The 27,943-nt window shown below is 41.4% G+C and overlaps 1 protein-coding gene across 16 annotated transcripts in view; it reads right to left on the minus strand.

Annotated features, from left to right (window-relative positions):
- auts2a (activator of transcription and developmental regulator AUTS2 a) overlaps window positions 1-27,943 on the minus strand; it is a 310,505-nt gene that overhangs the window by 82,331 nt on the left and 200,231 nt on the right. For 14 of the 16 annotated variants that reach the window (XM_026328456.1, XM_026328455.1, XM_026328454.1 and 11 more), the window contains one exon: window positions 14,024-14,053. In XM_026328456.1, the coding sequence (XP_026184241.1) occupies window positions 14,024-14,053 (30 nt within the window). Of the gene's footprint in view, window positions 1-12,024; window positions 12,052-12,386; window positions 12,614-14,023; window positions 14,054-27,943 lie in introns of those variants that run through there. The other 2 variants (XM_026328458.1, XM_026328459.1) reach the window with 2 other exon arrangements.

The following is a 27,943-nucleotide window of genomic DNA, read 5'->3' on the forward strand; positions in this document are numbered from 1 at the left end:
TAAACTCCCTATAGATAAACTACTGATAATGATCTTAATGCCATGAGCTAAATATTTAAATAAAGATTCTTAAACTAAATGATGGTTTTTAAATAATTAATTTTTAATAAAATAATTAAAAATATTCAATATAGAAATACATAGTGCTGAAATACTCCTAACATCCAAATTAAGCTGGTGTTTGACATTGTAGTGAAAGCTTTTTTCCGGTGGCAGCTTTATGTGAAGAGATGGGTGTGCCACTAATAACGATCACATCAATCTAGAGGGATGATGACAAATGTGGCCTTGTGTCAAAGCTGGTGCAGTCTATTTTACGGCTACAAGGCATGATCACTACAGACATGAATAGTAATTACATGCATGGAAAACATGGGATGCTGTGGTCACATCATATGCATGACAGGTGGCGTGCGACATATAAATAATGGAACGTGTGGCTGTCTAAAGTCACCAGGCATCCGGTTACCAATTATCCTTCTCTTGTGAGCATTAAAACACTGTGCATTGTTTACCGTTAACCGGCGTAATTGAATAATAATGCCCTGGTCCCACCTGTTCTCTGTGTAGGGGAGGTAGCTCTGGTTGGAATAAATGAGCTGTTCTCTCCCTCTTCCTGCCTCTTCCACTCCCTCTGACAATGAGGCTAAGAGGCCTGCCCTCGCAATGGCCATTAAAATAATGTGGCCTAACCTTAGCAGGGGTTAACCAGCTAATGTCCTCAGTACTGCTCCTCTGTGGACATGAATAATGCAGATCAGGTTCCTAAACAAGCACGCAAATGAATCTATAAATCACTCAGGTCAGTGCAATCTTATTAGAGCCCCCACCCCTCAACATCCTTCCTATCTCTCTGTCTGATTTGTCCCTGTCAGGTTCATATTGAGAGAGCTTCCTTGTATAAACATGCAGTTAAGTGTCGTGCTGGTTTAATAGGTAGGATATGGACTAACAACACAGACAAACTACCATGCGGTCCTAAATGTATTATTATTATGTATTATATGACCTGTTCCCTTTCATAGTGAGGTGTTTAAAATACAACACTGTTTAAACAATCAGTTGATGTCACTGTAAAAACCATTTCTGGCAAGTCAGCCATTTGCCTATCATCTTTTATTAAATCTGTGAATTATATGCCATGGTGGGTAGATAATAAAATCAACATCTGAACAAAATGGAAAACTACAGAAACACACATTTTTTTCATGCTGGTAATTTTCCCGGATTACATTATTCCTTTAAAAGATCTCAGCACTTCATGATTACATTTAATTTCCTCTAACTGTACTGTGATAGATTAAATTCCCTTTGACAGGTGTTCATATTATTCTATCCATTAATTGGAGATGCACAACAATATCTTTGAATTTGTGTTGTCATTCCTCAAAATGTTTTGCTAAAAGAATTTTAATATAATTTTAAAAGAAAGAAATTTCTTCTATTTTAAAACATTGATTGTGGCACTTATGTTTATTCTGATCCTTCTGGAAATGGGGAATAATAAGCAAATTACAACCAATGTGTGAGGCAACACTGTGGGGACAATGTAAACAGAAAACAAGGAATCACAGCCAATTAAAAAGAATGAGAAATAGAAAATAATCCTCAGCAGTTTACTTCCCAAATGTTTCTAAAAATGAGAAAAAGAAATAAGTTATCAGACGAAGAATGCTCTGCAGTGCCTCTAAGCAATGAGAGTGGATCTATATGGATTCATGTATAGTCACATATGAAGTACCGAAACAAGCAAGACCAACAAAACACCAAAAAGCCATATGCTTCTTTCTCAGGTCTTCATGACTGTAAAATCTGCTAAGGGATCACCATGGGTTTTACCATTAATCCCAAGACTTAGGAGGTGACCTCCCTACCCAATTTTTACCAGTCAATTTCAACACTATTATCACCCCTCTGAAATGTACTCTTTAATAAATCTTTCTGCACCTCCTGTGGGTTCCAAAGATTCATTGCCAAACCCTACAGCTCAACCGCCCCATCAAAAGAGAATAAGCACAGGCTCCTGGGAGTTAAGTCACCGCTGGACATGAGAAAGGGAGGATAATGTTTTTATGTGTGTGCATGTGTGCCGTGATCAGGAGAAAACAGGATGTTAGTTCACACAGACAACTAACTCTGTTTCATTTGTCAAATCTAGTATGCGCTCCTCCATAGTCCATCAAACAAAGCCACTGCTAGCTTCCAGAGTCATTTCCCTCTCTCCCAATTACAAATGAGTCCATTAGTGTGTCTGCAGTGAGCTCTGTGCTGTCTCCCAGTAATGGCTTGTGAGATTTCCATCATAATCATAATGGCTCCCAGAGCAGCCATGAGTGCAGATGGAAGGTCGCTCATAGGTAATGAGCTATCTCACCACCCAAAGGGCACGTCTTTTGCTTTGTTATTTAGCACTGTAAGCTTACAACTTTATAAGCTAACACACATTTGCTTTTGAGGGTCTGTTTCTGTGCATGGTCCTGGCATATTTTCTGTGTATGAAGATAAAGAGGCAGAGTTTGGAAAGTGAAGGTAGAAGGTAGGTGGATGCGATGGTGCCACACAATGCTTATCATCAAATATTTGCTCATTTTGTGAACTTTACAAATGTAAATAAGGTTTAGTGTTTTTAAAAATATTCAAGAAAACACACTCACCTATAAAACTGCTGTACAAATCTTCATGTTGTGGATATATATTCTCTGTTACACATGTATCACTGTTTTCTAGTGGGGTAAAATTCCACATGCATATCAACAAATCACAATTACTGTACCTATTGCCAGTCAGTGAGCAGTGACATTCAACCTTTGACCATTCAGTCGATGGAGCCAGGTGATGCTAGCCCCCATCATCATTAATGTACAGCTGAGCAGCTCTAAAATAAATCCAAACCCTGTTGAATGCAGTCTGCTTGTATCATGAGATTTTTAGTAAGAAACATTAACAACATTTGCATATGAAAACATCCACAGTGAACATGCACAAAGTTGTAACATTTTCAGTATTGGCAGGGATAATCAAAGTATCAAACACTTTATGAACTTTTTATCAATACATATTGTATATGTATAGTCAATTGAAAATGTCTGGTTTTTAGTTTATGCTTGATGATTGTTTAGTTTATAAATGCATACAAAGAATTCAACTTTTGTGTACTTAAACTCAGTAAATAAGCGTAATCTGTCAGTGTACAGGTAAATGGATATGAAAATGGAAATAAACAAAGAGCATTAAGTTGATATACAGAGAGGATGTGTTTGGTAATTATGTTTTATATAATGTTTTATAATGTGTGTACTCTAGCTTTCATTTTGCTCAAAATGTTATTTCTGACAACAACTGAACATTTGCATTAATTAAAGTGGCTGCATTTTCAAGTTGCCTCTCTTGGGCAAAAATCAACACTACAAATGTCAGACTCACCTACTTTTATCCAGCCACCAAGGTGAACCAGAAGCAACTGTTTGAACCACACAATGTATAGCTATATCTATACAACAGTTAGTTCCAAGCAAGTAATCTGATTAAACAAGAGGCATTCAGTGACTGTCGATATAGAGTACAACAGCACTGAGACATTTAACTGTTGGTCACCAGCTTAATGCTGCATTGTACCAAACTACGCCAAAAAGATGTATACTTTTAAAAAAATAACATTTGAATTGTGTTTGTATTGCCTGAGACAGCTGCTGAGATTCAGTAGTACAGCGCTCCCTCTAATGCAATATTACTTAAATATATGCTTACTACCATCCTGTGTTAGCACTATCAAGCTAAATTAACTGCTGAACTGGTGGGATTTCAAATGAAACACATGAAAGATAGATCGACTAAAAAAAGAATATATTTTTTCCATGAATGATTCATTCATTCAATATCTACTTACTTGCACAATAGCTATAGGCTTCATGGGAGCCCCCACTACTGTCCCCACTATGACTATTTTTTACTACCCCATGGTTGTGTGCAAGATAATTTCTAGGATGAAAATTTATACTAACACCAGTTTGGTACTTGAGTCTTACTGATCACAGATTTCCAGCTACTAATGTTACCAGCTACATGATTTTCTCACTGCATGACTTAGTGACATTTGTAAATCTCACAAAATATGTTCAAATAACATTTGCACTATTTTCAAACCATACAAATGCCATCCTTACATTAGTTTGCATGCTGACATTCTTTTGTCTCCCTCCCCCTGGTTGTGTAGCTTTGCCAAGCAGAAATATCATCGTGGCCAGCAGTGTCGGTATGACTCACCTCCACTTGCCATTCGAAGCACATCACATTCTTTTCTCTGGCCTCAGAGTGCAGCAGCCAGCACATTTGCATCTTTGGCCAATTATTCTCTGAATGCTGCTCTTGGTAGCATTTTCAGTGTGTGTGTGTGTGTGTGTGTGTGTGTGTGTGCCCACTGTACTAGTGAGCTGGCTGTCTGCATAGCCATGGGGCATGTGGGACTGGGAGGAATGGACTGATATAGTCTTGCTCTACCCATGCTTAATTGACCAGAGAGCTACGCATTGTTGTGATGCGGGTCATATCAGTGAGGTGACCTGACATTTTTATGTATGATTCTGGCTTCATAAAGGCCCATGTTTGTCTGAGGCATTGGTGTCAGCTTGTACAAACTTTTATATGAGCGCAATCAATGGAGGGTAATCATAGTGGCCAACATTTGTCTCCTGAGTATTAGAGGAGGAGATCTGACCTAATTGCACCATATTTGCTGGACCTACTTATAATAGCCATAAAAGGATGCTCAGTCAATGTTATTAGTAGCCTTGACCATGTCTGTGTGGTATTCAACTTTGTTCTTAATATTTTTTGCAATTGTCTTCTTGTCTTCTACACTGTAGTTACCATGACTCGATAGCTGAAGTACACCTGCAGTTATCAGACCCAGAGATAACAGATTTTACCAAAACAGTCAAGCAATGCAGTAATGATCTGCATAAAAAATGTAAACAGCTCAATTATTAATGATGGTATGAATGATCAGTGGGGAGACCTCTAGGACTGGGCCTGCCCCTGCAGTCTGACAATTCAAAGACAGCATGGCAATGAATCAAAAGGAATGGAGTATTTACTGTGTATGCAGCCTTTTGTTTTAAACTTCACTTATTAGGGTGTTCTAATGATAGCAAAACATAGATGAGGCTCAATAGGATTAAATGCTGTAATTCACCTGCTCCCAGAAGGTTTGCCATCTTTCTCCATCTTAATTCACAATCATTCTTTGGCAAAATGGTAGCTGTTTGGTTCATCTCTTATTACCCTGCTTCTTAAAAATATTCCAGGCAGCCTCATGAATTCATTCCTCTCCCTAGGTTTTCTCAGCTCCACTTAGGCCTTGTGTAATCTGGGTGAGACCCCTTATCACTTTATTTGCAAACGCAAGAGACTATCAATTCATGTCCAGTATCTGGGCCAGGGTAATTAGAGCAGAGGTGTTTGGAAGTGTCCAGACCAAGCTGCAGTGACAAGAAACTGATTACATATTGAAACAGCATACAGGTGTTCCATTTCACACCCCATATTTACAATATTGCTGAGTATTACTTCAGTGTATTTGCTGTTGTATCGCATACACTTTTCATTGTAGATCACAATCGACAGATAATTATCCACCATGAGTCACTGACATATTGCCACTGTGAAAACAGACACACTTAAAAGCGTTTAGTTGGTGCCTAGTTCCACACAGCAGCCTCATAAAGGCAGACAATGGCTGAGCTTAATAAGAAACAGAATAGATCCCATGAGTGTGGAGGACCCATCAAGCTGGGGAATTTCATTTAATTTCCCCGGGGCCATCTATGTCTTGTACACATAATTAGAGCCCAACATGCAATGATCCTTGTGTTTTGTCAATAATTCCCCAAGGAGCAATCAGGACAAGGGTTGGACATGCCTCTGTGACCTGGGCTACTTGCAACAAGCTCAGCCACCTAATTACACTGCCTCTAACAAGCAGTGAGCAGTGTGGTGGAGGTGCTAGTTGTGTGGGGGGGTAAGGGGACTGGTCTGAACCTGAGAGCCAACCGTATACAGCTCCTATCAGAGCCCCTGATATCATTAGGATTGTTTGTGGCTGCCGCCATGCATGCTGGGACAGTCCTGTCTTTCTGACAAGCCTGCTTTCCATTTCCCTTGATTAGGATCCTCTTCTCTAGTGCCTCACTGCCTCTGGAGGCTTCCACAGCTGGATATTAGAGAGTTATTTGCTTACAGCAGTTATTTGCTTGTGATGTGTATGCAGTAGATTTCTGCAGTGTAAAATAACCAGTCTTATGTCCATCAATATAAATGTTTTGACTAAAACAATCCTAACTTCAGTGAGTAAGTTCTAACATTACTTTCACATATTATGAGAGCCGTTGCACCTACAGCATCAAATTTCCCTGAAAATACCTCACAGACTACTAAATTATGTTAGGACACCATTCTAATAATTATCACTGACTGACTACTGACTTATCAACCAGGACGTAGTGATAAAGAACGCAGAGAAGCTCAGATATTAGAAAAAACAATCTGAGAGCCTCATTTGAAAGCCTCTGTTCTGAAGAAATTATTTTTACCAAATCTGTAGTCAGTGATAAAATATTTACTACAGCATCTCTACCATAGACAGCATTACAGTCCACATGCAAAGCCTGTTAATTTGTTACAATTAACTCTCATCATGTTGAGGGCACCGGGTTTGTTTTGTCAGCTGATAAACAGCAGTGAAATACGAATAAAGGAATGAAGCCTTTTTCTCTGGGTGAGTTGAGGTTGCTGTGGATAGTACAAAAAAACAGTAAAGCCAGTCAATTCTGAAGTAAAATGCCTGCAGAAAGCATTGTCTTGACAAAAGGGCAATGAGGGGACAGAGGGTTTATGTGAGAGTCACTGGCCCAGTTGGCAGGGGGGAGAGGGGTGGGGGGTAATGTACAGGTGAGCCAGGCTTTGACTGACATCTGCCGAGCACAGAGAGAAAGTTTAACCTTGGCATGTCAGAGAACTCACTCTCAGCAGGGAGAGGAAGCAGATAGAGACAGTGAGGAGTGAAGAGAGTGTGTGCGAGAGAAAAGGCTTCCTGCATAACAACCACCATTTTTTTTTCATAAGAGGCCTGTTTCCAGAGACACTGGTTTGAACCCAAGGTCTTACTGCATGCATTATTAAAGACCGGTAACTGGAAACACTGCCTCATAAATAGAGATGAGTACAGACACCTGAGGAGCCAGGGCGCTGCTTGCTCTTGATCGGCCACAAATCCACCGGCCTAACATGACAAAGAAGGTTATACATACAGTATATGCCGCGACACACTCTTTTAGCCAGTAGCGCTCTATTTTGTTACCATTATAGCACCTGACAAATGACACCATATGGAGTAAGTTTGTTATTGCACAGGTCAGTGATGTTAAAAATGTATGTAATTTAGTCTGACAGCAAGGATGTTATTTTTGGCTTAGAGTTTGGGTCAATTTTAACAGTGCTGCTAAAACAGCATTATTAGCATCACTGGAAATATGGGGACAGCTAATGCTGTGATTAACAGATGCTTTGAAACAACTGGAAAAGAATAATATACCTTTTATAACCTATATAGGAGTCTTCCTGCATAAGGACTGATTGTTATATAATGTGTGCACAGCTTAAACAGTAGAAAACATCTGCCACATTATATTCTTACTTCTTGAAATGTACTGGATTTCATATTTCTTTAACTGTGGTTTTGTTTCCACTCCAAAGCCTCTCTGTATGTGGCCAATCTCATAAAGTCTTAGATATATGTACACAATCTGCCTGAGACATTTTTCTTTTCTATGTCCGGAAAGATAGAAATGACTTTTTCTTTCCATAGGAATGAACATCGCAGTCAAATAACATATTTATGGTTTTTGTTGCTGATTGAATTATTTTCCATTCGCTGTGTTCTCGGCTTGCACTGGGAATTGAATCATTGCCTTTGAAACATGATTCAGTGCTGTGACTGTTTTTTCCCCATTCAATTTCAAGGACTTGGCAACCTTGTCCTATTCAAACGTGTGCATTATTACCTTTTATTGTTGGACATAAATGAATGGTGAGGTTGAGCCCTCTAGAGGCAAGTGTAACACATTAGGGCTTGTATGATATCACATCTCAAGGTAAAAGTTAACCCTCCTTCAATCTTGTGTTTTAATACCCAGACTGCTGTGCTGACAGCTATCCAAAAACATCCTGGGGTAACCCGAAAAGCAATATCAACTTTTTTATGAATGCAAAAACATTTAGATTGCATTCCACTTTCTTTCGAATAAAAGATGCATTTCAGTGTCTACACTTTTACAAAAAAAAAAAGTCATCATGGTATTGCTGTGTCAGTGTAATCAGCACAGGTCCAAATGCTTCAACCACAACTTTAATAACTAGGATTCTTTTGACCCTTCAACAAATATTTAACAGATACATACCAGTGTGAGAACTTAGATATTCCCTAAGTGCCTGGGAAAGGTTTCATATAAACCCAGATCTGGGCTGATAAACACAGAGCAACAGCATGCTTTTTAAATCTTAGAGGCCTCATCAGACTTACTGGTACCAGTCAAATGTAAGCATTTATGTAAATAGTGAGGTTAATATTCCATGAAAACTGTAAAAACTTCAATCAACGGAGTCATTATCCATCCATGATTATCATATTTACCAATTTTTAAAAAGCCTTTATGGCCTTATTTTAGTTTTGTTATATCCAATAGTTTTGAAAACATATGGGATGTTATATTCAAATAAAGGACCAGCAACATAAAGTAAATGTCACTTAAACATCTCAAAACCTAAACAAAAATCCAATCCACTGTTTACACATGTTAACACACAAGAACAACTTCAGCAATGAAGTGTAAACTGAGAAAAAAAGATGTACTCTGTTGGCATGGGAGTATCACACATATAAATAACCTGTGAAGTGCCCTGACAGGTTTTTGAGAGATAAAAAAGTGGGCTGACAATTTGTGTCATTTACACAACTAGCTGTTTGTCAGTGAGGGGGTGAAATGTCTCTCCTCTGACCTTCTCTCTTGAGGCCTTACACTCTGAAGTGTCATTACTGTACTGCTGGGCGATGCACAGGATGGGCTGCACTACAAGAGAGGCCTGGAGAAGGCAAAGGGAAGGGGAGGTTACAGGGGAGGACAGGTGGGTGGATGTGTGTATGTTTGTGTGGGGCTGTCTGGAGATTGTTGCTGCCTGCTGACCAGGTCATTCATCAAACAGGGTCCATACATATACATCCCCACCCTCTCCCAAATCCCCTGTCCACCCCAACCAGGGCCCATCAGTTCGGCTCTCTGCTAGGCCTGGAATCTCCACATTAATTTCTCATCTGTGGTACCCTAATGAGCTCCGCCTGCTCCTCCACCTCCGAGACCTTACTGATTATCAGACAGGGGGTGACCATTTGTCAATGGCAAGAGGTGGCATTTACACTGCTGACCTTTCTGCCAAGGAGGAGGAATCAAAATACAGTTTGGGTGTGGGTGAGTAAAGAAAGGAACATAAAAGAAAAAGAACTCAATCAGCAGCTCTGGACTACCACACTGTTTTCTGTCATTGACAATGTCATGTAAAGACCATGTCCACTCATGGAACTGAAAGTAAGAGGATGGGGAGTTTTACACAGGTGTCCATATGTCCATCTATCTTCACTGAAAACTCAAATATGCAATCATTTTTTTACATCTTACATTCACAATGTCTCATTTAATGACTTGGTCTCTTTCTTTATATCTAAGTTAATGTGTGTGGTGGTGAGTGTAGGCTTTGGATTGGCTGTGGTGGTGAGCTGTGGGCTTGTGGGCACACACCTCAGAGAGATCAGGAATTTGCCAGTTATTGGATGGAGGGGAGTGGTGTAGGTCTGTGACACCCGCTAACCTTGGCAAGGGCTACAGGGACTCCTGGGGTATCCATCATTGTGGCAGCCCTGAGACCCAGACCGATGGAAGAGCCACAGAAGTTGCCGGGGGAGGGAAAAAAGCTAGTAAAAATTTAATGCACTCCGCAGAGCAGTCATGTCATACTTTGTTATGGAAAATAATCCCAGATGCCTGCAGTGCTAAAATGGAGCTGTAATGTGCTCGCCTCCTAACCCGGCCTGACAGCCATGATGTACGACTACCATTACCGGAAAATATCACTTCAACTAACCCGTGATCCGGCTCCGCTAAGGGTCATATTATCCATGAGGAACAAATTACACTCCCCCAAAGTAAATACAAATTTCCTACACTGACTGGGTACAAAGCACACAGGGGGGAGGGGGCAGACGGGAACAGTACCTATGACAACGCTCTGCAGAGTGACAAGGATGATAAAGTACATGACAAATCACTAGCTGACAGGGTACTCTAGTGCAATCAGCCTCAGCCTCGGCCTAGCAAGCACCCACTCAAGCCTGTAAACACTACTCTCGTCCTTTGGAGGGGGCAAAACATATAATCTTTTAACGCTGACAAGTTGCTCTCTCCTTTTTATTACTCATCCGTCCCACTGCGGTGGAAAGAGGGAGGGCTTGGAGGGGAGGAGGAGGATATAAAATGGTTTTATGTACAGTGCTGCTGAGTGATTGAGAAACACGACTCTTCTGCTGTAATTGCCTGAGGGCAAACACAGCAAAACAATAAAGGAAGAGAAACAGCAAATATATTACCAGTTCAGATTTTTATTTTATGTCAAGGACAAACAGGTTCTCTTGGCTGCTCTAAAGCACCCACTTAGATCCCTCGCCTCCAATAAGAGCAAAGCACAGCAAATTACAGCACTCTGTTGCATGGCCATTAATAAGACACAAAGCATTTTTAAAATGGCATTTACAGCTTGTGGCTGCTGATAGAGCAAGTAAATAACACTTAGGAAAGGTGTGGTCTCTATATAAAAAACCGAGAGGTAGGAGAAAGAGAAATAAAAAAAGCTGTAGAGTGACAAAGTCCTGCAAATTACAGCACAGAGCCACTGTCTTCACAAAAGTAATTTTGTAAACAACTTGAGGACTCACTGATATTCATACTAAAACATTTGACTGACATTTTCAACGTGCCACTTACAAGCAAACACGACTCAAGTATTTGTCCAGACAGAGTAGGTGCCTGAGCGCTCTTGCCAGTATTAAGTTTGCTAAAAAAAGGTGCATAAATGTGCTGCTGTCAGAGCCTAATCAAAAAGGATTAAGGCTGAGAGAATATTTTGAAGCATATGTTTGTAAAAAGAAAAATTAAAAAATAAAAGCAGGTGCCTTTACATTCATAAAATGTATTTTGCTGTATATGTGCCAGTTTCTCAGAAGGATTTCGAGAGGTTTTTCAGAGCTCTGGGTCATACACATTGAGGCTAAAGTTATGTTTCACAGCCCTCCTTAATGGTCTCAGATGGTGAAAAACCTGTTGGTGTTAACTACACCATGAAACGAGGTAATGTTATTGGAGTTTTGTTGGATGCACATGAAAGACACCTGAGGCTATGGAGCTCTTTTCAGTGTGCCTTCCTGCCAGTAAAGCAAAGCATGGTAACTGGGAACAAGCTGCTCCAATTGAACAGGCCAGGACTGCCTAGACCTAATAAAAATGACCATCTGATCCTACTTGGATCCTCCAAATGGGTAGACTGTGGAGAGGATGAGTCCAAGAGCACATTTTGCTAGACATCCTCACCTACAAAAGCTTTGAGAGCAGCTTTCTGGCCCCTGAGCTTGCATTTCTGCTTGCATTGTCAGTTTAGACTTTAACTGTACTGTGTAGGTTGGAAATAAGGCAAATCATCTAATTTTGCAACACAATATGGATGAAATTAGTTATAAATACAAACAACCGTAGAGGGAGAGCTCTGGATTTTTGTCTAAGTATCAAGCCAGATAGGCACAATGCCACCCGAACAAACAACACAATCAAACAAATGTGATTAATTATATTAAATATTCAGCATACATAAAGAAATAGTTCTGTCACATTTCTCATATGCAGCATAAACTGCTAAAGTGCAGGTATTCACCTTGCTCTCCTCATTGTCTGAGCTCTGATTGGACTGCTTGACACTGACAAAGAAATAGAAAAAAAGAGGACTGGTGGTAATGGGTTCCTCAGCAGAGATGCTAAAGATAACACATACAGAGCAACTAACACCAGTGGTGTAATAAGTGACTGAGGTGAGCCAGCCTCCTACCTGTCTTACCAACATGCCATTAACATGTCATGTTGGACAGGGCCCATCCTACAGGTCACTCTGTAATGAGCAAATGCTCTGACAGTTTCCAACTCATGCACACACACACGTATACACACACAGACACACACACACACACACAGACACAAACATACACACACAAACATAAGCAGGACTGTGTGCACACGTACTCTGAGATGCGAATAGCTGTCTCTTATCAGAGCCTGGCAGCTCCCGCCGACACCACAGAGGCCTTCTACATCAGGCAGAACATGATTTCTCCTGGGAACACTTTTTCCATTTCCTGCTTTTGAAGGAAAACTAAATAAGCCACGTTTGTCCTCAGCTGAATACATTTGACCCATTAAAACAACTCTTCTCTCCCGCGTTCTCCTCTGCTGTGGTGCTGTAAAGTAGACTGCATCACCCACAGAATGCAAATGCCAACAGTGGCAGTGGGTGTAGTGTGCCTGGTGCCTGGCAGGGGCAGATAGTGGCAGAGGTGATATGGACCGAGGAGGGGGTGAAAATGTTTGAGTGGTAGCTCCAATTACTCCCTCACAACAAGGAAGAACACATAAGTTATCCTGATAGGGGTCCCCTATTTACTAATTCACTCCTCTGTTACTTTAACACACAATTAATCAATGACAGGAAGGTGTAGTCTGCACTGTTCATCAGGAGCGTAACGTGAGCCAGGGTGAATTAATACAGTCACTGGGGGGATTGCAGCTCACTAGGCTCTCTCTCTCTTCCTGAAACAAAACGGAATTGCCACCGAGACAGGAGCAATTTAAATCGACAACACTGAGTAATGACTCAATTTGCTGCACTGTCTAAACACCACAAGCAAATGGCATTACTAAATCATTAGAGTGGATCTAGATCTCTAGTTAGAAGTCATTGGATAATGTGGTTGCTCTTGAATCTTTAAGGTATGCTCAAAGATGTTATAGACAGAGCAGCAAAAAATGATAGCTCAAAAACCAACAGCAATGACCGAAATGTGGCACCCATTTCTGATTGGCATCTAACCTGATGTGCCACTGCCAAAGTAACTATAACTTTTTCTTAAAAGCCACCAGTAGCCCAAACCTTCAAGTTAATATACCACATGCTATCTCTACATCCATTACTAATGCTCCACACCTCCATCTAAAGTTTCTGCTGCAGAGAGGAAGAAGCCTCTTTCTTTTTTCGTTTCTACTTTCTTCATTTTTAAATTTGTGAGAACGGTTTCTTGGTTATCAAATGCGGTTCTTTGTAAATTTCTTAATTTAGTGTAACTTTAGTGTATAGTGACAGCTTAGTTGCAAACCGTTATAAAACTTACAAAACCGAAGCCATGAAACTCTCAGCAAATATACAGTAGAATGGTACTATGCCATAGGATGATGTTCAATAACTTGACAGTAGGTGTAATTGACTGAGATAAAAACAGAGATTATTGAGATTTCATTACTTAATATTTCATTAAACACAGTGTCGCAAAAACAGTCAGCTATTTATGGCTCAGGATACACAAATACATGCAGATGTGCTAATCAGCACTAAGCGTTGAGAAAGAGAAAGTCTGCACCCTTAGCCCTGGCTGTCACAGCAGCCTCATCTAAATCTGCAAACCCAAAACTGTTAACATCGTTAAGTGATTGTTAACAGATTTTCAACTAATTAAGGGTTTTTAAAAGTTGTTAATTAATTGATGTCTTATTCTAATTATATTATATGCTTAGCCTTAAAGAAAGTATAATAATTTAGTTAAAGAGGAAGGGCTGAAATGATGTATTGAAATGATATTTATTAAAATTACGCTGAACTGCATGCTTACCTTGTCATCTTGGTCACTCTCGGTATCACACTGCAAGAAAAAGAAAAGCAAAGCTGAAATTAGGACTAATACATCAAAGACCCTGCCTTTTAACTTGTCCCTGTTTTGATTGTATTCAGTTCCAATACACATGAATGGCATTAATCAATTTACCTTTGCAAACACTCTTTAATTATGAGAGATTCAGTGTCTGTATATCATCACATCATCACTAGCTGACACAAGCACTGGACTGTGAAACAAAGCTCTCATAAGCAACCGTGCCCTTGTTAACACTGAAAACTATGTGAAATTCAGACAGAAGTGGAATCTGAAAACACCACTCGCTCTAGCTGCCACTAAAATTATAATTCCATAATGTGCGTTCCTGCTTGAGGCTGAGGATGGAGAAATGACAAGAGGAAGGGAACTTTGTAATGAAGGGAGGAAAAAGTGGTTAGATTTCATTTTTATTTTCCAATTTCAATTTCAAGGTCCACTTAATTCTTTATCAACTAATTAGTGTGATGCTGGGTGACTGGCGGCCCTCAACGGTGTGCATATGGCTGAGGTGCAGAGAAGCACTGGAGTCGGTAATGAAGAAGGCACTGGGGGGGAATATGGGCAGGGGTTGGCACAGTGTGTGTGTGTATATGTGGGGGTACCATAAATGTGGGGAGAGGTTGGTGGGTGTTGATTAAAGCAGAGTGAAAGAAGGTAGTGAAATGATTGACAGCACAGGGAGTTAGCAACAGAAGGCTCTGCCATTTTTTATTCCTCTGCCTTTTTGTTGCATCCCTTTCTCTTGTTTTTTTGCTGATCTGTGGCCCTGCAGAGCTCAAAGGTAGCTGGCTAGGCTCGTTGCTTGTTCCGTTTCTCAAGCAGGATGGTAAAAAAGGGGCTTGCGAGCTCAGCAGGAGCATAGCATCCAATTTACAGGCCTGTCCCACACGGCCCCAGGGGCCGCCCGCGGCACACTGCCATGATGGTCAGCTCCAGCAGCTCATAAATTATGCAGAGGCAATAAACGCACTGGGCAAACACTCCTTAGACGTTCCCCTGCTCTCCATTTCTCTCACTCTTTTTCTACCACCCACCCACAACATTCCACCTCCATTTTAATACAGCGTGCAGAGAGTCAGCAGCCCTATAGACTGACAGCTGGAAGAAGAAATAAGGGTAATGAAAGACAAGTGCACATTCTGATTACACAAGGCTGCACACATTATTCATTTACTGTATGCACATCTACTCTCTTGTGAATAAACAGGACTGTTGACCATGTATCTCTCTCTCGAGGCCTCCCACACAAGACTGACTAATGCAGCAGCAGACAAGACCTGATGAGCAGTATTAGTTGTCTCAAATACTTCCATATATTCAGGACTTTTAGAATGTGACAACAGAAATGTAACTGAATGCTGATTAGGTGCTTCCCTGCCTGTGCGCACTACATACTCTACCTTGGAACACAGGCATGCAAGACGTTCAAATAATGGACATCACTTTAATTTTTCCACTGTGTTGTGATCCATAAAAAACACTACCAACCTTTCTTTCTGTGTTCCCTTGTCTCACACTCCCTCCTTTCCTCTGTTCCCTTGCTGTGCACCCAATTGCTTTGATTGCCAAGATAGAAGCCGGCTGGAATGACTTGCCCTTGCTTGTGAAGCAAATGGAACATGCTAATGGAACTCATCGTATTACCCGATGCAAAAGTGCCATAGCTCATTACTTTAAGATAAAAGGATATCATTGTAGACGGCAAGCAGAATTGACTTTCTGTGCTGCGACTTGATGATGATTTAATCAACTGCTCTCTTTCACTTTTCATCCCTGCGCCTGTCGCTTTCACAGGTGCCACTAAACGAAGCACTCACACGGCTTGTGGAGGAGAGAAAAGAAAAGAAATTGCTGTCATTACTTTTTTCTCCCTAGGAATAGAGGTATGCAAATTTCCCAAAGCGACAAAGGGTGGAAAAACGGGAAAATTTAATAATATGGAAATACCTTTATAATGAGCCAAGTAAAAAAATCCCGAGATCAGGCCTGACAGGCAAGGGCAAGTGATTTGACGGTTTTTACAGTGTAGATGCCAAACCTTGATGCAACCTGCTGCTACAATACCAAATAAAAAGTAGCAAACACTAATATCTCTAAAACCATAAACATCTCTGGCATACAAATAAGGCAGAGCTGTCACTTACTGATAGTGATCATAGTGAACTAATGCGATGCCTCATGCATAAGCAAGACAGAGGAGAAGAATTCATGCACATCTGTAATGCTTTCACTCCTTGTATTTCTACTTAGTGACTCTTAAATTAGAAGCAGAGACGAAGTAGAAAATCTCAGCTTTGCACTTGGCAGTTGGAAATGATATGGAGGCCTAGTTGGCCTCATCATTAATAACAGAGGTATGATATTGTCTTATAAGGTAAGCATGAGCTCAGAAATTCAGTTATTGCTATGATTCTCGGCAACATAAACAGCTACTGACAGGTGAGTATGAATAAACCTACAGAGCTACAGTTAAATGTAATGTCAAAAACACTTTATACTAATTCTCAGAGGCCATGGCTAATGAAAAGACATGTCGGAGGTCCGAAAAAACGGACAAAAACTGAATATATTTTAATGAAGAGAAAAAAACACATAACAACAATGGTGCTATTGAGGTCAGTGGAGTTAGCCCTCTGACAGGCCGAGGTAGGAAATACGTCTGGTTTAAAGCAACAGTCTTGTACAATAAGGAAACCATTAGTCCTAGGAGGGGGCTGACAAAGAAAAGTGATACTCTATCCAGGCCCACTGCTATTTACACAGGGCCAGTATTACACTGTACAGCTAGACCCTGGTGTTTAGTTTAAGTAACACAGGAATGTCAAACATTAGCTTCAGCTCTAAGAGCTGTTGATGTTGGCCTGTATCCGGAGCACTTCTGATTGCCCCTCTGCTCTCACTTGGGCCTCTCTTTTGGCTGAGTGCTCTTACAAATTTCCCTACGTTCTGTCCAAACATCAAGCCTTTTGTTTATATTGGTCTGAAAGTAGGAGTAAATTATTCTTGTCCAAAATCCTCTCCAGCTGAGAGTAATACTAGCCAGTAAAAGGAGACATAAGCAGCCACTGGCTGAATAATAAATGATGCAGTTATGCTATCGTCTGTAATAGCAAGGCTCACCAAGGTCTCCGGCAAGAGCTACATGTTGAAATAATGTCTGTACTTAAAGTAACAATATCACACAAGGATGCATGCAAATGAAGTATGACATGCTCCCTTTTCTAATATAACCTCTGATCCACAAATACTAACAGATATGGCAAGCCGTTTGAGCATAAATTAGATATCCTTGATATCAGATGTTTATTTCACATACTAGTTCAGTCTTTGTCAGAACTAGTTCGACGTTTGATTGCACTAGTTCGACATGTGATTGCACTAGTTGAACAAGAACCCTTACTAGTCACGCTTTCTCACCAACTAGTGGCATTTCTGTCCAGCTAGTTCCATGAAAAGCCCTACTATCAATGCCAGTCACTGCACTAGTAGGACCAAAGTCCCAACTAGTCAGCTTTTTCATGTACTAGTGGCCCTCTGGACGACACTAGTAAGGCTAAAAGTCCTACTAGTTAACTAGTGTGCTGAAAGAAATGTGACAAGTTTACTAGTCAAGCATGAGTTTGGCTCACTAGTGAACTAGTGAGATTCAAATGTTTACTAGTTTACTAGTAAATACCAAAATGTCCACTAGTTCCACAGGTGGTGATCATTTTGGCCTTACTTGTTAACTAGTTAAACACACAATCTGTTACTAGTGAGCTAGTAAGGTCCAAATGGAGTAAGTAGTTGACTAGTGGCAATGATGTTCTCCTCACTAGTTAACTAGTGGAAGACATTTTGCCTCACTAGTGAAAGTCTGTATCAGACATGTTCAGACTATGACTGAACATGTCAGACATTTTTCCTACATGTTAGGCCTTTTCTTTAGCTAGTTTAGCATTTATTGGCACTAGTGAGCAACTATGTGCAACTAGTGAGACATTTGTTTAACATGTTGGTCTTTTTGATGCACTAGTTGATATTTTCAATACACTAGTTGACGTTTTGATCTTACCAGTCCAATATAAATGCTCACTAGTCGATTTGTGTGCTCAACTAGTGCAACTAGTAATGTTGTAAAGTGTCACTAGTTAACATGTATGATGTTTGCAACTGTTCACTAGTTAACTAGTTGCACAGAAATGTCAACTAGTGAGCAGGTTTTGCAGACAAGTCAAATGAAAACTTACACTAGTATACCAAAAACTTTAACTAGTGCAACAAAAAGACCAACATGTTAAACAAATGTCACTAGTTCACTAGTGAGCCAAACTCATGCTTGACTAGTAAACTTGTCACATTTCTTTCAGCACACTAGTTAACTAGTAGGACTTTTAGCCTTACTAGTGTCGTCCAGAGGGCCACTAGTACATGAAAAAGTTGACTAGTTGGGACTTTGGTCCTACTAGTGCAGTGACTGGCATTGATAGTAGGGCTTTTCATGGAACTAGCTGGACAGAAATGCCACTAGTTGCTGAGAAAGCGTGACTAGTAAGGGTTCTTGTTCAACTAGTGCAATCACATGTCGAACTAGTGCAATCAAACGTCGAACTAGTTCTGACAAAGACTGAACTAGTATGTGAAATAAACATCTGATATCAAGGATATCTAATTTATGCTCAAACGGCTTGCCATAAACAGATGATAAGTTAACCAAGAAAACAGTGACATGCATAAATGATCATTCTGGAAGCGAGACCCAGTGTTAACAGACATATTCATATATCTGCTCCACAGTCTCTGGTGTAACACATTGTCTCAAATCAAATATTTTTTAAATGACATCTTCCTAAGTCTGGATATATGACGACTGTGTATTGTTGCCCCCATGAGTGACATTGGCCTTGGGTAATGTTGGTTCCTATCCATAACCATTGAACTAATTATGGCTGATGCGGGCTTCATTAAAGTCCCCCACTGCACAGAGGTTGGTGTTTGTCAGTCTGAGCCAGACTGTCCTGAAGGATGGCTGAAGGGGTTAAAGCCAAGAGAAGAAGTCAGCCGGCCTGCATGCCTGGGAGCCTAGAGAGACAGCATGAAGGATGGCAGCCATTGCCAGGGTCAGCTGTGTCAATTTGATGTGCTGTCGTCGAGAGCTCCTCACTCCCTCCTCCTAACGGCTCCTTCCTGATATAGCTGTGCATCCTGATGGTTTTCTGATGCAAACAGTCACATGGCAAAATGGTTTTCTCCCCTCCTGCTGCATCTTCTTCCATCTGCTGCTGGGGCCTTGGTGCCGCCGACCGCCTGCCTGTCACAGCGTGCGTTGAAATTAGCTGGGGAGGAGGTGCTCGCTTGTGCTAATTACATTTTAATCATTGGAAATGTGTTGGCAAATCAAGCCTTGATTGCTATCTTGGAGCCCAGTGGCCCTCTCTGCAGGTTGGGGGTGGGAGGGTTTGTGGGGCAAGAATGCCGCTGTGCCCAGACTTGCCAAGCTGGACACCTCCCCCTCCACCATCACTTGGTATGGCTGCATGCCTGGCCTACCACTGGGTAGGGGCTGTCCCACATTATTCATGGGGACTAGATGAAGACCAGGATGATGAGATGGGGATATGTGCCATGATCATACTCACACCTCTTGTATCAGTCTCTCTTTTTCTAACTCACTCTTTCTCACCTACGCATTACACAGTCTGCCAGTCCTGCCTCTGTGAATTGAGGGACAACAAACAGAGCCGGGCAGGAGGAGACTGATGAGCTCAGGGTTTGCTACGCAGCACCTGCTCTGGCACACAAAGCTGGAGCAGCAGAGCCCCTCACAAAACGCTCACAAATTAGATTCTTAGAGCACAGAAATAAATCCAGAAACTGACTTGGCTACAACAAATTTAGACTTTTATAAAAAAAAAATTGGGATAGTTAAGGCTGGCAACATAAGCATGGTGAATAAATCTTGGTGAATAGAGATAGTTATGTGGTTCAATTCAACAAACTGTACCAGAATTACCAACATGACTCACCAACATAACACCATCTCTTAAACTATTTTACTTTAGAAATAAGTTCAGTAGATGTGCATTTCATGAAATAAAAAAATAAATAAAGCATTTTGCAATTGCACCTAATAGCAAGTGGAAGGAAATTCAACATGACTTGCCTGACTGGGACAGATGATTAAAAGCAGGAGCTATGGTGATGACATTGAACATCTGAATTCGACAGTATCTGTTCAATGTTGAACTCCCATAGAAAAGTATGGTAGAAAAGAGAAGACCTCAAAATTACAAGAAAAAAAAAAAAACAACTACTTGGCCTGAGTGTTTGAGACAGTGTAGATAGTTGCATGAAGTAAACCCTCTTTCAGCAGCCAAGAATGTTTTGTCAGGGAGGACCAGACTTCTGTCTGGACTAATATAACAAGGTCTGATCCACATGTGTAGCAGTGGCCAACAACGGCAGGCCAACATCTGAATGCAATTTTCTCTTAAATGTAAAACTTTATCCAGAAGATATTGCATTGGACTGTAAACTATGAATTTTAGTCATTGGGACAATGGAGCTAAAGAAGGGAGAACAGAAGAGACGTCTGGTTTCAATACACTGGAGAACATTCTTGTATGCTTTATTTTACTGGACTGTGCCCAAACTTACTGAAAGAAATTAGTCAATCTTCAGATTCCAACTTGTTTATATTAATTCCATAGTATTTATTTTATATAGTTAAATCTCTAATGACTTGCGTTATAATAACACCAGCAAGGTGACATCAGAGTTGGCTCTGGAATATCTACAAGGCTTAATGCTGCGGTGTGACCAGAGAAGTGAAAAGGAGCACTGTGTGGAATGCAGATACACAGATGTATTGACACACTTTGATGTCTGGGATGAAAAGATTTGTTCAGAAGGCTTGTGTGTGCTGTATATGTAAGGTGCTTTCTGTTTGAGTGTGAAGGATGGTAGGACATTTAACACAACTGGAGCTGGGGTAGTACACTACTGAAGTGATGCGTGGCAAGAATGGATGATGCTGCAGGGCAAACCACAAGTCCCATCCACCCACCAAACAAGCACAGCAAGGAGAGTGAGCAAGGAAAAACAGCACTTTGGTTTTCTTACATATCTATTTCTTACACAAGCACAAAGTTTACTTTCTGCCCTTCTAGAATCATCTCAATACGATTCTCCCTACAAGCAGGGCTACAGGGTGCCTGGAGGTGGGAAGCATTTACTGCTTATCTGACAGAAATGAAAAAACACAAGACACAATTTTAGCATACAAGTTTGGTGCACAAACACAAAAATCTACAAACACATCCATCTTGCTTCACCCCAAAGATGCAGTTTTTCCATAAGCCAACATGACACTGAGGCAGATTCTGGATTTAAAAAAAAAAAAAAAACAGACGGATGTTGATGTAGTTACATACATCAAATTACATTGTTTTTATAATTATGATGACTCCCTTGAGAAGAGTCCACTTGGTGTGTATTTTATTACCACACATGCCAGACTTTTACAATAATGCAAGGGGGTATCTTCACCTTCGCGTTTAGACAATTTGTTAATGGGCCCAAACAAGCAGAATATCAGTAAAGAAGAAGAGGGTAAGTGATTGGATAGAGAAGCTTTCTGCAGATGAGTGGTTGAAATTGACCAGGCACTTTTTCCCTGTTCTCATTGCTGAGATAATCACCTGCCACAACCAGTGAAGTTTCCAATTGGCTATCGAATCTTATCACTTTTTTGGTACATCCTGAAGTGCATATATGGAATTACACAATGAAAACTGTACAGAACAATAAGATTTCAACAAATCTTGCAGGCTGGGTGGTGACCTCCAGGTTTGGGGAGGGGTGTTTGTAGGGTCAACAGAGGACTGGTTATCAAGGTGTGTGCTAGGAGGTGGGTGGTTTGAATGGGTCACACAGGATGGGGTGTGGGAGTTCACACAAAAGGACCATGGGAGTGTCATGCTGCTTGTGTGTGTATGTACAGTGCATTTAGACCCCTGTCCCTTTTTTCAATTTTGTTATGTTGCAGTCTGATACTACAATTTCAATCTTCATTTTATTTCTCAATCTACACTCAGTACCACATAATGAATTTTGAATTTTAGGAATGTTTGTGAATTTATTTTAAAAAAAAACGGAAATATCACATTTACATAAGAATTCAGACCCTTTGCATGTGAAAATTAGCAGGCACCTCTGATTTCTCTTGATCTTAGCTGAGATGTTTCTACACCTTGATTTGAGTCCACCTGTGGTAAATTAAATTGATTGGCATGAATTGGAAAGGCACACACCTCTCTATAGAAGGCATCACAGATGGCAATGCATATCAGTCAAACTCAAGCCATGAGGTCACAGGAACTGCCTACAGAGTTCAGAGACAGGATTGTTGATAGACAGAGATGGGGAAGCCTACAAAAAAAATTCTGCCGCGCTGAAGGTTCCCAGGTGCTCAGTGGCCTCCATAATACTTTAATGGAAAAAGTTTGGCACAGTCAGGACTCTTCCAAGAGCTGGTTGCCTGGTCAAACTGAGCAATTGTGGGAGAAGGACCTTAGTAAGAGGGGTGACCAAGAACCAGATGGTCATTCTGACTGAGCTCCAGAGATCCTGTGTGGAGATGGGACAAAGTTACAGAAGTACAACCATCACTGCAGCCTTCTACCGATCTGGGCTTTATGGCAGAGTGGCTATAAGCCTCTCCTCGGTGCAAAACACATGAAAGCTGCTTGGGGTTTGCAAAAACACACCTGAAGGACTCTCAGATGCTGAGGAATTAGATTCTCTGGTCTGATGAAACCAAGATTGAACTGTGTGGCCTTAATTCTAAATGTTATGTCTGGAGGAAACCAGAAACCTCTCATCAGCTGCCCAATACCATCCCAAGAGTGAAGCATGGTGGTGGCAGCATCTTGCTGTGGGGGTGTTTTTCAGCAGCAGGGACTGGGAGACTGAATGGAGGAAAGTACAGAGATATCCTCAGTGAAACCCTGCTCCCCAGCGCTCAGGACCTCAGACTGAAGGTTCACCTTCCAACATGACAACGACCCCAAGCACACAGCCAAGACAACACGTGAGTGGCTTAGGGAAAACTCTGTGAATGTCCTAGAGTGGCCCAGCCAGAGCCCTGACTTGAACCCTGTCAAACATTTTTGGAGAGACTAGAAAATGGCTGTCCACCAACAGTCCCCATCCAACAAAGCAAAGCTTGAGAGGATTTGCAGAAAATCCCCTAATCCAGGTGTGCAAAGCTTGTTGCCTCATACCCCAAAAAATAAATAATACCCAAACCCCCCACAAAAAAAATTGCTGCCAAAGATGCTTCAACTAAATATTTAGTAAAGAGTGTGAATACTTATGTAAATGTGATATTTCAGTTTTTAAAAATTTTTTTTTTACCTAATTCTACAGTATGCGGGGGGCCCCTGCTGGGCAATCTTGGGCGTGCTGGGCTTCTTGGCTCAGCTTTGGTGGGTGGCCTCGAGGTGGGCCTTGGGCTCTTCTGCTTGTTCTCCTCCTGGGGGCTGGTCCCTGCCACTAGGGCACCTACTTGGTCTCCACTGGGGCGTGCTCCTGGTTTCCTCTTGGATCTTGGCTGGGATTCCTGGCTGCTTAAGGGGTCTTGTCTTGCCTCTTTGGTGCCTCGACTGCCAGGAGTATATCAGACTCTTCCTCTGGGAGAGCAACTCTGGCACTACAAGACATTCAGACCTACCATTCTGTGCTCTCAAGCTGCCAAACAGGACAGGTTAAAAAAAAAATCTTGTTCAGATTCATACTCGTATTACATCCTGTCAGCTAATAGCATGAAGAGATTTCAGATGACACAGATGCCTTGTGTTACTAAAAAGTATTTGCCTGCTACCTATAGTATTACTTGTAAAATTCCAAATAACAGATGTATTTTTAACAACAAGCAAGAACCCTCGGCTGGTGAGATACAAAGTTCATCTGTTTGCATTACCTCCCACTTTCAGCTCTCAACGCTACCCCCACTCTGACTTTTAGTGGAGGGGGGGGAGGAGAAAAACATCAGGATTAGGTTCTGTGCCTCTAATCACTTAACTCCTCACACCTGATGGCACACTATTAACTTTGACTGTCTCCAGTGACCCCGCGGGTCGTTGCCCATCACATCAAGTTTTTATTAGGGAATTTTCCTCATCATTAGCCATGGCCTGGAAACGAGCCATTAATATTCATACTGGCAAACCAAAATGAGGTCCCACTGATTTTCCATCATCTAGACTATCTGTGCAGCTGCCGCTGTTAACAATCACCCCAGTGCTGCACATTCGCCATGTATCATTATGGGGCTTCATAAAGCTCTTTCTCTGGCTCTGGCATGCTAGGAAGGAGAGCAAGGTGGAGGAGAAAGGGGAGAAGGCTGTGAGGCTTGCAGCCAGCTGACAGCCATCTGAGATACTGCCCAGTTCTGCCAACAATCTGCCTGGAAGTCTCATGCATCAAGACCAACACGTCAATGCTAACAACTCCTGCAGGCTTTTTCAGGGACACAACGGAGATACTGAATTCCCTCAGTGCTGTCATATTAGACTGCATGTTGTTTATCAGTCTGTAATGGCAGCTAGAAAAACAATGCTGGAAATGTCAAATTCTGTCTAAATGCAAAGTCCGCTATGACGCAAAACATAAAAAGTGAAAAACCCTGAAAGAACAGCAACATTTTAAAGGTAGTTAGGAGTGTAAATGTACCATCTGCATCCAAAATGGCTGCCCATATTTCCACAGACTGTTGTTCATCCTCAGAGCAATCTGCCCTGTTCGTGTCTTTGCTTCTGTGTTACCAGAGGAGGGCATCTCACATGTTTGCTGTCAGTGACAGCAGGTGCTCAGTCTCCATGCAGTGTGAACACAGGCCTGATAAGGTGCTTCAGAGCAACAATATCCCAGGCATCTCCTGCTGATCAGGGCCCCATACCGAGCTGACACTAGCAGGACCTCATACAGGTGAAGGCCTCTGTGGTATGATTGTTAGCAGCAATTAAGTGCCAACACTCTGACAGGCTAAGATAATCTTCTCCCTTTAGCTCTGACACTATTCCATGCCCCACAGCTGCACAGTCAATGCCCTCAGTGCTCCTCACTGAAGGAAACAGGGAAACTGTATCGGTAAATATCCTGAGGTAGTTGGATTGTGAAAAGCTACACCCTGTAGTCATTTGCAAATTGTTGATAGATTTACTATGATAAGTTATTATAAGTTAACATATGACAGTTGTAATGAAAGGTGGATGATAAAATGTGGGACGTGTGGAGTAACCTGGGTTTTAAAATGGTGTCTTGTTTTTAGAAACCGACTGCACAGTCAACAACTTTCAGTAGAATAAGCACATGAGGTGAGACAGCAAAACAGATGCAGCTTCTTCAGCACCGTCTTCCTAATAATTAGGGCTGCAGTGACAAAAACACTTTGTTATTCACCTATGATGATTTGCTAGCTGTCACAGTGTACATCTGAGTTGCCTCATTATACAGAAAGTACTCAAATAAAAGCAGACACTGCACACTCCTGTCAGGATTCTGTCTACTGCACATGCAAACAAGCAAAGATGAATAAACATTTGCTGTTGTTGAGGGCTGGTCTTTGAGCTGCGAGACTCACAAAGATCTTCTTTGTACAAAATAAAAATATTTAATTTGAAAGACTGATGCAAAGCAAAATGAAATTAAAAGGAACCCGTGCTAACTGCTAAAACAAATTACTTGCAGTGCGCTAAATTACATTTGCTCCTCCATCAGTGAGATCAAACGAGCCTAGTTTGACTCCTGCGCTAATGATTTCCTACACTCACCTCCTTTTTCATCCCAGGGGTGTTAATAAACACTCAGTCTGGTCTTATGTTTGTTTGTTTGGTTTATTTATACATTTCCCAGCTCTGCGTCCCATCTTGCTCCCTCCCTTCCCTCTATCACTCACTTTGCCCACGCTGGTGGCAGGCTGGGTGAATTAGAGGGATCTCATGTAATCCCAGAGACAGCAGGGTTCTGAAAAACGTGCTCAATTAAAGCAGGATGAGCCCAGTGGGAGCGTCCCTGGTGGAGCGTGGGGTGACTGACACGGCCCTTTGGTTGGGATTAATTAGCATGCTAAGTGGTAGAGCATGATGGCAGGCTGGAAGCCACGGACCAGCCATCTGACATCCACTACCTCCCACAATACCAGCAGTACACTAACCAGTCTAGTCCCCTTCTGTCCCTCAAAGCTTGATTTAACCCAGCACAAAGGCATACAGGTGTGGACTGAAACCAGAGGTGACAGCAGGACACCCAGGTCATAAAGCATTCCATACCTGCACTTTTGTTAGAGGATAAAGGCTGGTGATTTTCTGTTTCCATTATTTTCCACAATTCCCATACTTGAGGAATGAGACTAAAACCAACAATGAATTTCATGCTCTTAATGTCTCTGAACCCAGAACCTGATTTAGCTCATTTGTCTGTGCAGTAGACCTCCACTGCTATCCAAAACAGATTAAAAACATACCACTGGATTCACAGACATTACCATGAACAACTGAAATTCAATGTTGGTTTTAGTCTTTGTGTGGGATTTGTGGGAAATGAAAACATAAAAAATATTCGCCCCATCTTTTATATGTCTCAAATTGGAAAAATCTTGATTTGGCACTGTTTAGAAACAAAGGTTTTGTCTATTGGTTTTCAGTAGTAAACAGCTTGTCAACAAGATTATCACAGGATGTCAGCTAGCTTTGTGGCTCAACTCATACTCAACTGAAGGATAGCTCCTGGATGAGCAGGCCAAAGACTGGTGCACTAAAAGACCTGTAGTGCTGAGGGTTATTTGGGACTTTCATTTATGAGCTATTCTCTAACAGATTGCCAACCTTTGTCAAAATGTAGTGTTTTACAGTGGTTCATGTGTTTTCAAATTGATTGCTGTACAGAAAAATACCACAGAGCTCAGGCCTTAAGGCACATGTTCATCTACCAGCAGGAGGGTGGACTTCAGAGGGAAAGGCTACCCAAGAATAAAACTGTTTGCTCAGCAGCCTGGGACAACCACTGCAACGTTAAACACAACAAAGTGCCAAGATTGGCATTAAATTAACATATTTAACTCTGTCAAAGATTCTCCTTCTACTCTTCATCTATTCTTCATCTCTTCTTCTTCTTCATTTTAGTATTCATGGTTAGGGTGCTGAAGAAAAAGAACCAAAGTACTTTCATAATATAAACTGTGATTTCAGAGACAAGAGAACAAACACAATTTATCTAAAATTCAAAGGTTAGACCACAGCTTTGTTGTTAGAATACTAGACTAGTGTCTTGTGCAGTAGGTAGAGTGAGGGTCACCTGTCATCTGGTGCACTAGTGTTTTCCTAGGCCCCTGGACACCACTACTCCTTTGTGTTGTTATGGAGTATCTGAGTAAGTGATCATGCTCCAATAAAAACTGGTCTGGCCTCAGCTGTACTGAAGAGTTTTTAAGCCAACTTAGTACACAGTATTCCACATAGTTTATGACAACTCTTCTCCAGGCTTTATAGCAACCCAAATATACCGGGAAAGAGAGAGAGAGAGAGAGAGAACAAGAAAGAAAAAAATCACTAGAGTGTTTTGTCAGCCATAATTACTCTCCAATTATATGGTCAAAATATGGCAATACAACATACTCTGTTGTCCAGGCTGCCTGGCTTTGATCAAGTTGTGGCAAAATGTGTTTTGCATTAAAGACCCCAGTATGATGTAGGTTTCCTGTCATGACAAGGATAACAGTGAGGCCACCAGAGCAAGGACCCCCACCCCCAGTCCTGCATCCACCCCTGAAGCATATTTCCCTGTTTTCCAGGGCGAGAGGGGGAGAAACAAGGTAGAGCAAGAGAAAAGCAGGGAAAT

This window comes from Mastacembelus armatus, chromosome 14 (assembly GCF_900324485.2).
Source record: "Mastacembelus armatus chromosome 14, fMasArm1.2, whole genome shotgun sequence".
Taxonomy (NCBI): Eukaryota; Metazoa; Chordata; class Actinopteri; order Synbranchiformes; family Mastacembelidae; genus Mastacembelus; species Mastacembelus armatus.